We start from the raw sequence: 13,858 nt of genomic DNA, 5'->3' as shown, positions 1-13,858 counted from the left end.
GCAGCATTTCTGCAGCTCCTTCTATCTGGAGACTGACTGCCCAGCACACTCTGCTTACAAACTGGGTGCAAGGAGACCCTCTGCTATAACTCCATTTGACTATCCAGCCTTCTTTTGTCCTCAAGATTACGCAGAGAAGATCAAGCACCTCAATGCTAGTTACATATTGGCTTGCATTTTCTTTTTCGGTTGTTGTACATGTAGCAGATTCCAGAACGCGGTCTATTTCGCCTTTATCATTTCACATCAATATTCAAAGAATGATGGTAATGTCCTAAGTAAATAGGAGTCAGGCAGCAATGTTTTTCTTTCTAAGTCTATTTTCTGTTCCTCTTGTTGCATCAATATCTCCATGGGCGCTGCCTCTCAAACATTACCCTGGGAGATTCGTTTTTCTTCCAAAAACATAGGAAGCACATTTCTCCTAATAACATGATCAGGGTATTATGGGCTTCACTGAAGGATACCTACAAGGTTCTTGCCCACAATGTTATCCTGGAAATGCCTACTGGAAATCCTGCTGCTGACACATGCTTTTTTAGGGAGACAAGGTGGGTGAAGTTATGTCTTTTGTCTGCTGGAGAGAGAGAGACAAGCTTTTGAACCACATGCAGCTCTTCTTCAGGTCAGCGAAATTTACTCTGAGTGAGGCCATCAAATATAAGGTGGAACAGACAGCTTAGCATTCGTAATTAACATATATTTCAAGGTGAAAATATTACCTCTCCCACTTGGTCTCTCTAATATCCTGGGACTGACACTGCTACAAAACCACACATGCACACATTCTTTATAATGTGTGCTTCACCATCATTCCAAATACTTTGGGTCTGATCTAAACCCCATTGACAGCCACTGGAAATTTTCACCAACTTTTATTATCACTGGAACAAGTCCTTAGCTGGTGTAAATTACTATAGCTCTAGCAAGCTTCAATGGAGTTACATCGACTTACACCATCTGAGGATCTGGCCTCATTCTCTTTCCAAGAGAGGAAAGCACTTGAGCATATGCTTAACTTTAAGCATGTGCATAAGATCCATGCCGTGATGCACGCACTTAAGTGCTTTGCTGAGTAAGGATGGACTGTGGAATCAGGTACTATATCGCCATGTTCTGCTAACATCACAGGAATGTGCCTCCCTGACGCAGTATTCAGCCTTGTTGGTGAAACTCAACTGCACACTTATGAGACACAATATAGACCAGTGTTTCTTAAACTTTTTAAGACTGAGGAACACCAAATAATAAATTTTCTTTATGAGGAACACCAAGGATTTTTTGTTGTGGGGAAAAAGAAAAGGTCAAGGGGAAATTATTGAGAAAAAAAAGGGGCTGGGGTAAAGTTATTGAACCAAAAAAAAAAAAAGTTGCCTGCTCCTTTAAGGGTGGCCATTTTGAATTCTGTTGTTCTCCATGGCACACTGGTGTGCCATGGAACACAGTTCAAGAAACACTGATATAGACGATGAAACTGTCATCTTTCAACTTACTTCAAAATTTTTCATGATACCAGACCAGTTGCATCCAGGCGTCCCACAGTGCACTTTGAATTCAGAAATCTCTTTATTAATGGCAGCATCGCTGAAAGCCTAGAAATTAACAAGATGAGCAAACTCTGGTCAATAAAATGATCCAAACAGCAGCTATGAGAAGGGAATGGGCTGGGAATTAATAGCTTGAAAAACTTCCTGATTTTTTTTCTTTTACATTTAATTTTCTGCAAAAAATATTAGCTGCACATGTATATAGAAAAAGGCCAAAGGCTTGCGAAATCCTATTACTTGTTTCTTATAGCTCAAAAATTAAATTATTTGAGTGATTTTAACTTATTAAAAATATGCAGTTCCCAGTGAAAACTTTCAGTATACAGTTTTTTTTCTACTCAGAAACCTGAACATAGGCACATGCAAAGAATGTGTTGATGGAACCTTAACTATGGAGGACAATACCTCATGCCACTCCAGTTGGGGACGTTAACACCTCTTTATCTGTTGCAAAGAGGATTTAAGACTCAGCCAGAATGAGGGACAGGATGGGGGGAGGGAGGGGCACATGCTCTCAAATTCTGGCTGTTTCCATTTAGCTTGCTTAGTGGCCTAGACAAATTCAAACCACATGCATGCACTTCTTCCAGCACTACAGAGGTTTTTTTTTTTCTTGCATTCACTGTGAAGAACCCTGCGATAAATGAATAAAACATGAATCAGGGCAGCCTTTTAATATCACATCTTGCACAAGCAAAAGAGACACAGTAGAACCGAGATAAGTATTAAGAACACAATATGGAAAAGTACTGTTTCCCCACAGATCGAAATACGGAGCGCTCAGGGGAGGGTTACTAGTCCTCCTTCAGTGAGTGCGCATATGAAATAGCCAATCACCATACTGAGAATAATAAGAGGCCTTCCCTGCTTTCTAGAGAAAGAATTACTCCTATCACACAGGAGTGGGGAACCTTTTTTGGGTCGGGGGCCACTGACACACAGAAAAACCAGTCAGGGGCCGCACACAGGTCAGAAGCAACACCCCCCCCCCCCCCCAAAAAAAGCAAAAATCAATTACATGTTCCCAACTGAGAAGGAGAAAGACACTCCCCACATTTCCCTCACACACCAGAGCCTGGGGGGGCAGGGCAGCCTAGTAGATTTTGTGTGCTCCAACCCCACGGTGGGGGAAGGCGGGGCAGCAGGAGGGCAGTACCAGCTCCACAATGGGTGGGGGGGGGGGAGGGGCTGAGCCTTGGGGGCTGGATTCCAGCCCCTGGGCCTGAGGTTCCCCACCCCAGCCCCATAACATCACTACGAGACAGAAAAGGAAAAGCTCCAACATCTCATCTACTTCGTCCCTCTTGATCACTGCCGTATATTCAACAGAAACAAAAAACAGGACTATGTAGCACTTTAAAGACTAACAAGATGGTTTATTAAGGGATGAGCTTTCGTGGGCCAGACCCACTTCCTCAGATCAAATTGTGGAAGAAAATAGGCATGACCATATATACCAAAGTGATACAATCCAAAAAAAGTGAACACATATAAAAAGGACAAATCAAATTTCAGAACAGAGGGCGGATGGGGGGAGGTAAATGTCTGTGAGCTAATGATATTAGAGGTGATAATTGGGGAAGCTATCTTTGTAATGGGTAAGATAATTAGTGTCTTTGTTAAGACCCCGGTGTAAAGTGTCAAATTTAAGCATGAATGACAGTTCAGAAGTTTCCCTCTATTGTATCCAGGTTTAATTAACCCAGGAACAAAGCTTCCATCTCTTCCTGTTGGAAAGATCTTTAGGAAACAACACAGCACTAACAAAACTCTAACCTGTCCATTATACATGAGCCCAGGGAACAAAATTATTTGCCCATTAGGTAAAAGCAATTACAAGAAAGAAGTCACCAATTCAGAAAAGAATTAAAGAGATCAGGGCTTTAAGACTTGAAATGGCAACAAACTGTGGAAAAGGGAAAACACTGGGTCTTGCCTCTCACGCTGTAGCAATTAGTTTTCATTCTGTAATTGCACTGTTCAAGCTGTGTTATAACCAGTTTTACAAAACACAGTCCTTACACAATGTTCTTTTAGACTGGTTAGAAGAGGTATCTTTACAGAAGAGGGAATATTGGATTTTGAAGTCAGCACCAGAGTAGCAAGAATGAAAAAGAGATTCTGGAAGAATAAATATCTGATGAGAAAGGACATCAATCTAAAGACTAAATTCCAAATGCTTAACTTGCATTTGGTCTGTGTTAAATTATGGCTGTGAAAAACTGACATTCAAACAATCAATGATAAAGAAACTACAATCTTTTAAAATATAATGGATATCATGTAACCAATGAAAAAATCTTGGAGATTATTTAACTCAGCAAATGCCAGTTAGAGTTTGTATTAAAAGAAAGATTCGATTTGCAGGGCATGTTTTAAGAGCGTCAGTAGGCAATGCACGTGTACAGGTACTGGAAGAAAAAGCTTGTCTGGAGGAGAACATTATACCGAAAAAGATGACCTGGGATGTATGAGGCGATACCCTGAGTGGACCAAAAGAACTATTCAGCTACAAAGAGATTAGCAGAATGGGCTACTATGGCTGCAAATCTCCAATAACAGAGTTGCCATATAAGAGGAAGATAAAATGATTTAGTTCTGTCTATACACATCAAATCAATGTTAAAGAACTGTTGTCAATTTCATCATATAGTAACAATTACTGCCATGAGACCCGTTTACATTAGGGATGTGAAGGTTTAACTGGTTAACCACTAAGGCTGCAGATGCTTCCCACCCACCACAATGGGCCCAGGTACCCCACAAGCAGGGGACTGCTCTGGCTAGGATGCCAGAGCAGCCTCAATCTGTGAGGAAGGGGGACACGTTCCAGCCCAGCGGAAAGCTGGAGCGCCCCCTGGCTCTTCTGCCCATTAACTGGTTAAACGATATGTTTTACCGGTTAGCCAATTAAATGGTATTTTACATCCCTAGTTTACATATAGATCTTCTGATTAATATAACAGCACTGCATTGTCAGAAGTTGAAAACATCCTTAAAATATTTGTAAACCATAACATTGAGTCTTTTCATTCTAGAAAAAAAAACGCATTATATTCTTTGACATATGGAATGTCTTTAAACTGTTGTCACTCTCAGGGTGCATCTAGACTACATTCCTCTTTCGAAAGAGGAATGCAAATGAGGGAAATTGAAAATGCAAATGAAGTGCAGATTTACAAATCTCGTGCTTCATTTGCATAATCACATCCGATCATTTTTTCAAAGAAAAAAAAAGCAGTCTAGACATGGTTATTTTGAAAAAAACAACAACCCTTTTTCGAAAGAACACTTATTCCTGAAAAAATTAGGTTTACAGGGTTCTTTCGAAAAAGGGTTGTTTTTTTTAAAAAAAACTGCGTCTAGACTGCTTTTCTTTTCGAAAGAACTTTTTTCGAAAAAGCAATTGGACATGATTATGCAAACGATGCATGAGATTTGTAAATCTGCACTTCGTTTGCATTTTCGATTTCCCTCATTTGCATTCCTCTTTCAAAAGAGGAATGTAGTCTAGACGTACCCTCAGTTCCCGTTTCTCTTTGCAGAATCTTCACCTGATCCCTCAAGCTCCCCTAAAAGATAAACACTGACAGTGTTAGACTCTGAGCTGTAGATGGGAAGGTTGGACCCTTTATCAGCTACCCTGTTCTTTTTTGTTTTGGCAGGGAAGGGGGATGGTTTATCGGCTCGAAACAAAAATCCGAACTGATTCCTTTTCACGAACGCTGTTGATTGATGACACTTTGATGATTATGTAACTGGTAAAGTAGGACCCAACCCTGTTCATACATGTATCCATTCAAGTAACTAAGACTATTCACTTGAGCAAGGTGGCAGGATCAGGTCCCAAGCCTGCTAATACTTGCTCAATGGCACATAGTCTAGAGAAGTACTTTCTGCGTACACTTCCACTTACAACGTCTCCAAAGCAGTGGGGAGATATTTTCTCGCTTCCTCTGAAGTTTCTGTTTCTTGGGCAAAATTACAGCAAGTTTAACACCTCTGGGAGGGAGGTTACTTTCTATAGCCATTTTACAGAGGGGTATTGTGGAGCATCAGGGATTTTTGTGACTTAGCAAGGGTCATATAGTGAGTCATCAGGAGAGCTGGAAATGAAACTTGGTAACCATAACTCCTAGTTACTTGCTCTAGAACATCTGCACTATGAATCCTCATGCTTCAGGGCATAAGATTATCACCAGCTGGTGTTGGAAGGAATTCTCCCTCCTGGAAAATTAGGTTTATGATGGGGGTTTTACACTTTATCTCTGAAGCATATAGCATTAGCTGCAGTAGGAGACAAGATTCCAGATTTAATGGAAGACTAATGCTTTCTAGTATGGTTGATCCATGTCTCTTGAATGAACAAACAGTGCCCTCATAACTGCAATTATCTGATTAATTTGTTCCATTTTCTTTGGTAGACTATTATTACTGAACCCTGCAATGTCAGGCTTTCATATGGACAAACCAAACGTTATAAACATGGGGAAAATGACTTAATGAGTACACACTACCTTTCAACACCCACCTTCTTGAAAATGATATTAATTAATTTCTTTTAAATATTCAAGAGCTCCATCCAGTTAAGGCAAAAAAAAATCATTTATCAGGATATAGGGATTTTTGCATTTTGTTGAACAAACATCTATCATGCTGTTTCTTTTGACCTTGCTTGTCTGGTAAATGTTCTTACCCGTATGTGTATTTGAGCAAGAGAAGCAGTCTGTGCTTGCGTCTGTGTGCATTTGATGTCATAAATTGTCCTGTAGTGGTATGGAAATGGGCCACTGCTTGGAAACAGAACTAAAAATAAAAGCCTCAGTGCTTATATTCCATGAAAATAATTTAAAAAAACTAAAATACTTGTACCTTTGTCTCTACATTTTTAAATAGATGCTCAGAGCTATCCTTAGGATTAATGGGGCCCTACGCAGTACTATTAAACGGGTGCTCCCGTGCCCGATGGCAGCCAGGGTGAGGATGACAATTTTTTGAGAGATGTGATTTTATGATCCTTAGCACCACACTGATGACATATTTGTATAGCAAATTTCCAACTAAGATCCTGCCAACTACCACAGGAAATTCAGAAACTGACAGTATGGACCTGGGGCTGGCAAATGCCTGTTAAATAGCTACCTTGCTGCTTGAATGCTCTTTCATGGGGTCCGTGTTGTGTTAGTAGCCCTGGCAGGCTTTTTTATTTTAAGTGAACTAGATCCCCTCTGGAGGAAGCAAGGCCACAGAACAAGGACAGGAAGAGGTGGGTGAGTGGACAGTAATATCTAGAGGTGCCCTGAATTTTTAGGTGCTCTACATCACAGCATAGGCTGTGTATGAGTAAGGACCTCCCTGTAGGGGCTTACTGGCCAGTTTTCAGTATGCTTGTAATATTCATCCAGTCTATATTTTATAAAAATATGATGATTTACAAAGTATATGGCCAGGTTCTTAAGAACACAGTTTTTCCAATGTTAACAGTTACCATTCACATAGTGTTTTACATTGACTATGAAACCATCAAACCACCCCCAAAGATATGTATGTATGAGGATCCCTGTATGCCTTGAACAAGACCATAGATCAAGTTACTGTCAAAAATGGAGTCGAAATTCAAGAGTTCCTGGCTCTCAGTCCCATGCTCAACACTCCAGACCATGACATCTTCAACAGAACCTCTATACATAAGTTGCAGTAGACTTCGCATTGCATAAATTTGCAATCATATGGACAGGTGTGAATGAGTACACAATTTAGTCCCAGCTGGTTAATGCATATTGTAATCCGATATTACACCACAGTGCAATTAAATACAATATAGATCTTCCTCTGAATCAACCAGCACTGGCCGCTGAACGCTTGCAGCCTTGTGCACAGCTGGAAAATGACCAAAACCAAAGAAAAGAAAAAGCAGTTTAACAACCCCACAGTGGAGTTTTTATTATGTCAAAAAAGAACTTGAGAATTTCCTGGCATTACAGAACAGATTATTATAAATGCATCTAACTTCAGAGGGACAGTCCTGGTGACAGCGTCCTCTGTGCTTTCTGTTTCACTCTCATATATGTTAATCATTATGGACGCAGCTCAAGCAGAGCAGCTGTGCGGAACGGCAAAGGGCAAATCGCCCTCCTCTCTTTCTTCCCCCCAGGCCGGCGACTCCCTCAAAGGATCATTCATTTGAACCACTCGCTCTGGCCCACCGGAACATCAATGGAAATCTGTCAACAGCAATGCCAACACGGAACTCCCCCATCTCCTCTCAAAAGGGCCCAATCTACAGCCCAATGAAGTAAAGGAAAAGATTCCCATTGACATCAAAAGGGTCTGAATGAAGTCTAAGGAGCGAGAACCAGCATCTTCTCTATTTCATTGTTATGGTTCGCCATCTCTTCTCTATCATTCTGCCCCACCGACAGCCATAACGTTCATACCACTGAAATTGCACTACATCTCAGGTTTGACTTGAATTCACATTTACAAACACCAAATATATTCAAAAGCCAATATCACCCTTCACTAAGGGTGAAATTCAACCCTATGCAGGAGCATGGGATGAGGCTAGAGTACATGGCACGAAGGACGACTTCCGCCATATGAGAAGGAAAGCCAGGCCCGAACCAGCCTGCCCCAGATACAAACAGACTCCAGAACTTGGAGGAAGTTGTGACACATCTAAATGCCACGGGCTCTTTTCAGCAATGAGTACATGCTGGATTTGTCATGCTGCGGCTCTGGCTTCACTGACGAAACCAAAATCTTAAGAGGGAAAACTCATCCCTGTGGGAAAACCCTGCAGAGACAGTTCAGACTCATGTCTCCTTTTTAGATAAAGTCAAGTTTTATTAAAAAGTCACTTATGCTACTTATTCCACATATGTCTTAACCATTTGATATACTTGTCACCACAGACAATGTCTTTTATGGTTTAATAGTTGGGAGAGAAAACAAAGGGTAAAAGAAAAATCCGTAATATTAAAAATCTCAGGGCTAGCCATATATCCAACTTTAGAAATGCACAGGATATTGGGTGCTTCCTGGTCTCACTCAGATAAAATACACAGGGGCCAATCTATCTCTGCACAAGAAAAATGGACGGCTTATAAATCTTTCAACAGTTTTCATAGCAAGTTGCGTATCTTATTTCGATTTTAGGGTGCTGTGTGCACGCACCATTCATTTATAAACTCAGGACCTCGACCCTGCAAGCTGATTCACAAGCAGAGTCCTCAAACCAGCGTGAAGCCCCACTGAATTTCCCCAGTACTCTGTGCAGGCATTAGGGATCCACTCACAAGATTGGCGCGCTGGTCACCGCATTCCACCTACAATTTCTTAGGAAAGTCCCTTGACCAGTTTTCTAGGTATCCCATGCTAGAGAAATCCCAAGGGACTGATAAATATCACGAGCAGTAGCTAGGGTTAACCCTGGACCCCAGGTATTCTGACATAGAGTAGCTGCAGAATTTCCTACAGAATTAGATATTTTCCCAAGATCCTACAGAATCCAGCATCTTCTCTCAAATTTTCATTTTATGGGTGCCTTTTGCCCAGTACTTTATTTTCTTTCCCTTTCTCCATTGAGACCTAGGTGCAGATGGCTTTTGCTTCACACCATTCCCCACAAAGGAGATTTAGTTCGATTACCAAGCATGCTTTCTTGCACTATTCCATAAAACCAGGCAGTAGGGGATTCGGGAGCAAGAGCTGAGGACCAGTAGTCATGCTATAGGGTGAACTGGTCCCCATGGAGAATAGTGCAGCGGCTGTTCTCTGGGGCATTGAACCACTGATACCAGCTGCGAGCTCCCCTACTGCCTGGCAAACATGAGGGAAAGAAGATTCTGGCCAGTGCTGTTCTGAGAACATTTCTGGAACCAAACCCCAATGAAAATCCTCATCATCAAAATTATTCTTCAGTGAAAAGCTCCTGGATGGAAAATTTGTCAGTGGCTATTTTTGTCTGATTACTTTCAACAGTGAGTTTTTTATGATGCTCTCCAGGCTCTCTCGCTCTCACAATGTTCTCCAGCTGGTCAGTCTACATTCATTTATTATTTTTTACTAGATGATTTACCCGGCATTACTTGGGTCCTTTAAGGCAGGGAGGTAGGCATGTGGGGGTGTGTGTGTGCAGGAATTAGGGTTCGGGAAGTGAGGAGGGGCTCAGAGAAGAAGGCGTGAGGTGCAGGTATCAGAGCAGGAAATGGGGGCTCATGGTAGAGGTTCAGGAGTCAGGGTAGGAGGTTGGGAGGTGGGGGTGCTCAGGGCAGTCAGTGGCTGCTCCCCAGGGTTGGCCTAGGGTGATGGGGGCTGCCCAGCCACCAGCTTCTCCCCAGGGCCAGCCTGGGGCGGTGGGGGCTGCGCTGGACAGTGGGCAGTTTCTCCCCAGGGCTGGAGCACTTGCTTCCCCCCGGTGGTCATTCAGGAGTATAAATGAATCACAGCCTCCCTTTCTCTTGGATGAGAACCAATCACATTCCACGCACATCCCATTGTCCTGGCCTGGCTTTAAGTTATGATAAGAGGAAGCATCATGCCAAATTTGGTGGTCCTAGCTCTTGCTGTTTAGGAGGAGTTCTTGAACAAACAGTCTAAAAACAGATGGACAAACAGGCAGGCAGACAGACAAACTCTCTCAGGGTATGTCTACACTACCCTCCTAGTTCGAACTAGGAGGGTAATGTATGCATACCGCACTTGCTAATGAAGCCCGGGATTTGAATTTCCCGGGCTTCATTAGCATAAGCGGGGAGCCGCCATTTTTAAATCCCCGCTGCTTCGAACCCCGTGTAGCGCGGCTACACGGGGCTCGAACTAGGTAGTTCGGACTAGGGTCCTATTCCGAACTACCGGTACACCTCGTTTCACGAGGAGTACCGGTAGTTCGGAATAGGACCCTAGTCCGAACTACCTAGTTCGAGCCCCGTGTAGCCGCGCTACACGGGGTTCGAAGCAGCGGGGATTTAAAAATGGCGGCTCCCCGCTTATGCTAATGAAGCCCGGGAAATTCAAATCCCGGGCTTCATTAGCAAGTGCGGTATGCATACATTACCCCGCTAGTTCGAACTAGCGGGGTAGTGTAGACATACCCCCAAATATATAAGAGATACAGGTTTTCGTACCCCACTTGCCAGTGTATTCTCTGAGCCACCTTCCAGGAAGTATGTTAGGTAATATAACTAACATTTGTCAAGTGGGCTTTGTTCTCATCCTCTCTCCAGAGGGAGAAGCACGTGCATTGCCGTGTTTTAGTTATGTAAACATATCTGTTGCTATGTGCTTATTTTAGAAAAGGAAGGTCAAAGAAAGGCGCCTTGCACGTGGACCACAGAAACAGGATGATAGTGATGGATTTTAGTTCTTAGGGGATTTCATTTCACAGTCTTGGACCAGCCCCAGATAAAGTTTTGTCTCCAACCCACAAATCTGTCTCCCTCTGTTTCCTGGCTGGCTTTGATTATGGTGTGGATACATTTTTGTACAGTGCCTAGCACCATGGTCACCAACCAGTCGATCGCGATCTACCGGTAGATCTCGGAGGCTCTAAGAGTAGCTCTCGAGCCCTCTCTAAACTGCGCACCTGTGCAGTACATTTACATTAGATTTCCTCATTTGAGGAGCAGCTACTCACTGAGCAACAGCACGGGTGAGTAGCTGTGAGGAATGGTGGGAATTTTTTTTTTAAGTAGCAGTATAAGGATTGGGGATAGCAAGTGATGGAGAGGAGGAGAATAGAGAGGGCAGGGCTTCAAGGAAGGGGCGGGGTGGTAGATCTTGGCTTGGTCTGTCATTTAAAAAGTGATCTTGGGTGTGTAAAGGTTGGAGACCTCTGGCCTAGCACAAAGGGGCACTGAGATGGCTGCGATCTGTAGATGCGACCACAATATGATGTTAGATAATAACAATCATAATTGAGGCTCTGTGTGGAGTGCGTGTGGCCTTCTTGATGCAGAACTTCATGGAGTTTGCAAGATGCTACATACATCCACTTTTTCAATCAAAACTGAAGGAAAATACAGGATGTTAAGGTGCTTAGGTTAATATGCACAACTCTGGAATCAGGGACTACCACTTTCTTTATTATCCCCTCATTTTAAAATAAAGTTTTCATGACTCTAGCATTAGTCCAGCAAGATAAGTGATACATTAGTACAAACATGATAACATACCCTTTCTTCTGTCAACAATCTGTCTTCATTTGTAGTTCCAGGATCATCCACATTACATTTCTGGCAAATTGGGTTTTTATTGTTTCTGGTGGGGAAAAAATTTCAAAAAATGATTTGTGAATATAATTCAGAGACCCTCTGTTTCAAGAATGATGAAAAAACAGAAGCATTCATTTTAGCTCAAAGTCCACATGCTTTATGGTAAAAGGACCAGCTTTATGAAAGAAAACGGCAAAACTGCTATTAACTTTAATGGGACTACAATGTAGTCCACAATTTGTAACCGTCTATCTAAAAAATCCAAACCGCCATGACTAATCTGCTCCACAAAGCCAGCAAAGGTGGGTATCTACTTCTCTCAGGATACATCTACACAGTAACATTATTTCAAAATAATTAGTGTTGCTTCAAAATAACTTAGTCCGCATCTACACAGCTGGCAGTTATTTCAAAATAAAGTCGAAATCTTGTCTTGCTCTGACTCCTGTAGCCCTCATTGCACGAGGAGTAAGGGAAGTCAGAGGAAGAGTGCTCTATTTGAAATCAGTGCTGTGTAGACGCTCTCAGTTACGACATAAGCTATTTCGATATAAGCTATGCAACTGACGTAGCTCAATTTGCATAGCTTGTTTCAAGTTCCCTGCTGTGTGGGCACACTCTCAGTGAGGCAGGCACTAACGCTACGTAGGATAGGATACCCTGAAATCTAAAAACAATGAGTAATTCTGTGGCACCTTAGAGACTAACAAAAGTATATAGTGTCATGAGCTTTCGTGGGCAAAACCCACTTCACCAGATGATGAGCTGGAGTAGAAATAGCAGAAACCAGGTATTTTATAACAGAGAGAGAAAGGGAAAAAAAGTAGCTATCAGTTGTAGGACAGGTGCTAATGTTTCCCTGGGCTTGAACAAAGACATTAACTGGATATCGCACTATAAAGTCGGCCTTCCTTGCTTTTCCCACTGCATTTTTACATCAAATGCTAAGTACGGGACACTTCCAGCCCGCTTAATTAGCCTCATTAGCACAGGCACTACAATTGACAGGGACTTTTTTTCTTTCTCTCTCTGTTATAAAATACCTGGTATCTGATATTTCTTCTCCAGCTCATCACGTGTTTTTTGCCCACGAAAGCTCATGATACTATATAATTTTGTTAGTCTGTAAGGTGCCACAAGACTACTCGTTTTTAAAGTTACAGACAAACACAGCGACCCCTCTGAGGCCTGAAATCTAAAGGTTTTTTAACACAGAAATAATGTCTTTTCTTCTCTGATAGGCAGCTAGGTTTTTAATTGCCAGGCTACATCTCAGGGCTCAATCTTCTCTTCATTCACACAGGCCTTCGATGTAGTGTTAACTTGCAAAATTGGCTATTGTGTTTACAAATGAAGAGCAATGGCATAGCTGGTGCAGGAGTGAACTCTAGCTTGGCATCCTCGTGCTTTCCAGTAACACAGCCACAAAATGCTCTGGGTTTAGTTTGAAATGTTTCTGAAGTTATCATGTAAACTGTGCAGCTAAAGGGAGAGCCCACAACTTTTCAGGAAGAGGCTTGCACTTCTGAGATGCTGCAATTACCATCCATTACCTCCATTCAAGAAACCCAGCAGAAAAGTGTCCTTGTGACCAGATGAAGAGCATGACATTACTGCCTTGACAGTACTCATAGGACGGTTTGGTTCAGCTTTCAGTTACATGACAAGGTTGTCATGAGACGAGATAAGCAGTCAGGGCAAATTCGGCTCTTACTTTCAGGGGTGCAAGTGACTCCACTGACTGCAGTGCAATTATTCTGGATTCACACCAGTGAGACCAAGCAGAATTTAGCCTAGGAAGCCCAATGTATTCAATGTAAAATGTCATTACATTATAGTGCTTTGACCTCTCTGTCACATGCAGCTAGCTGGCTGACTGACTCAGGGTTTTGTTACAGTTTAATCAGGGTATATATTTAAAGAGGCGAGGGGAGAAGCAGCTAACCAATTGAGAACAATATTTATCTATCTCCAAGCAAAAAGACTGGGATTGCTCGGAGGGTTGGTTCTTCACTGGGCAGTGACCCAGATTTTACATCATACACTTTATAATAGTCTGAAATAACCACATTTTAAGCTTCTAAAGGACCTTTCATC

General features: G+C 42.3%; 1 protein-coding gene across 9 annotated transcripts in view; it reads right to left on the bottom strand.

Annotated features, from left to right (window-relative positions):
* TRAF1 (TNF receptor associated factor 1) overlaps positions 1–13,858 on the bottom strand; it is a 78,956-nt gene that overhangs the window by 25,340 nt on the left and 39,758 nt on the right. For all 9 annotated transcript variants that reach the window (XM_075905476.2, XM_075905477.2, XM_075905482.2 and 6 more), the window contains 2 exons: positions 11,723–11,807; positions 1,494–1,592 (listed from right to left, as the gene is read on the bottom strand). In XM_075905476.2, the coding sequence (XP_075761591.2) occupies positions 1,494–1,592; positions 11,723–11,807 (184 nt within the window). The remainder of the gene's footprint in view (positions 1–1,493; positions 1,593–11,722; positions 11,808–13,858) is intronic.

Source organism: Pelodiscus sinensis, chromosome 23 (genome assembly GCF_052426305.1).
Source record: "Pelodiscus sinensis isolate ZL-2025 chromosome 23, ASM5242630v1, whole genome shotgun sequence".
NCBI lineage: Eukaryota > Metazoa > Chordata > Testudines > Trionychidae > Pelodiscus > Pelodiscus sinensis.
The sequence above is the reverse complement of the archived record's forward strand: the minus strand, read 5'-3'. Positions and strand labels throughout refer to the sequence as shown.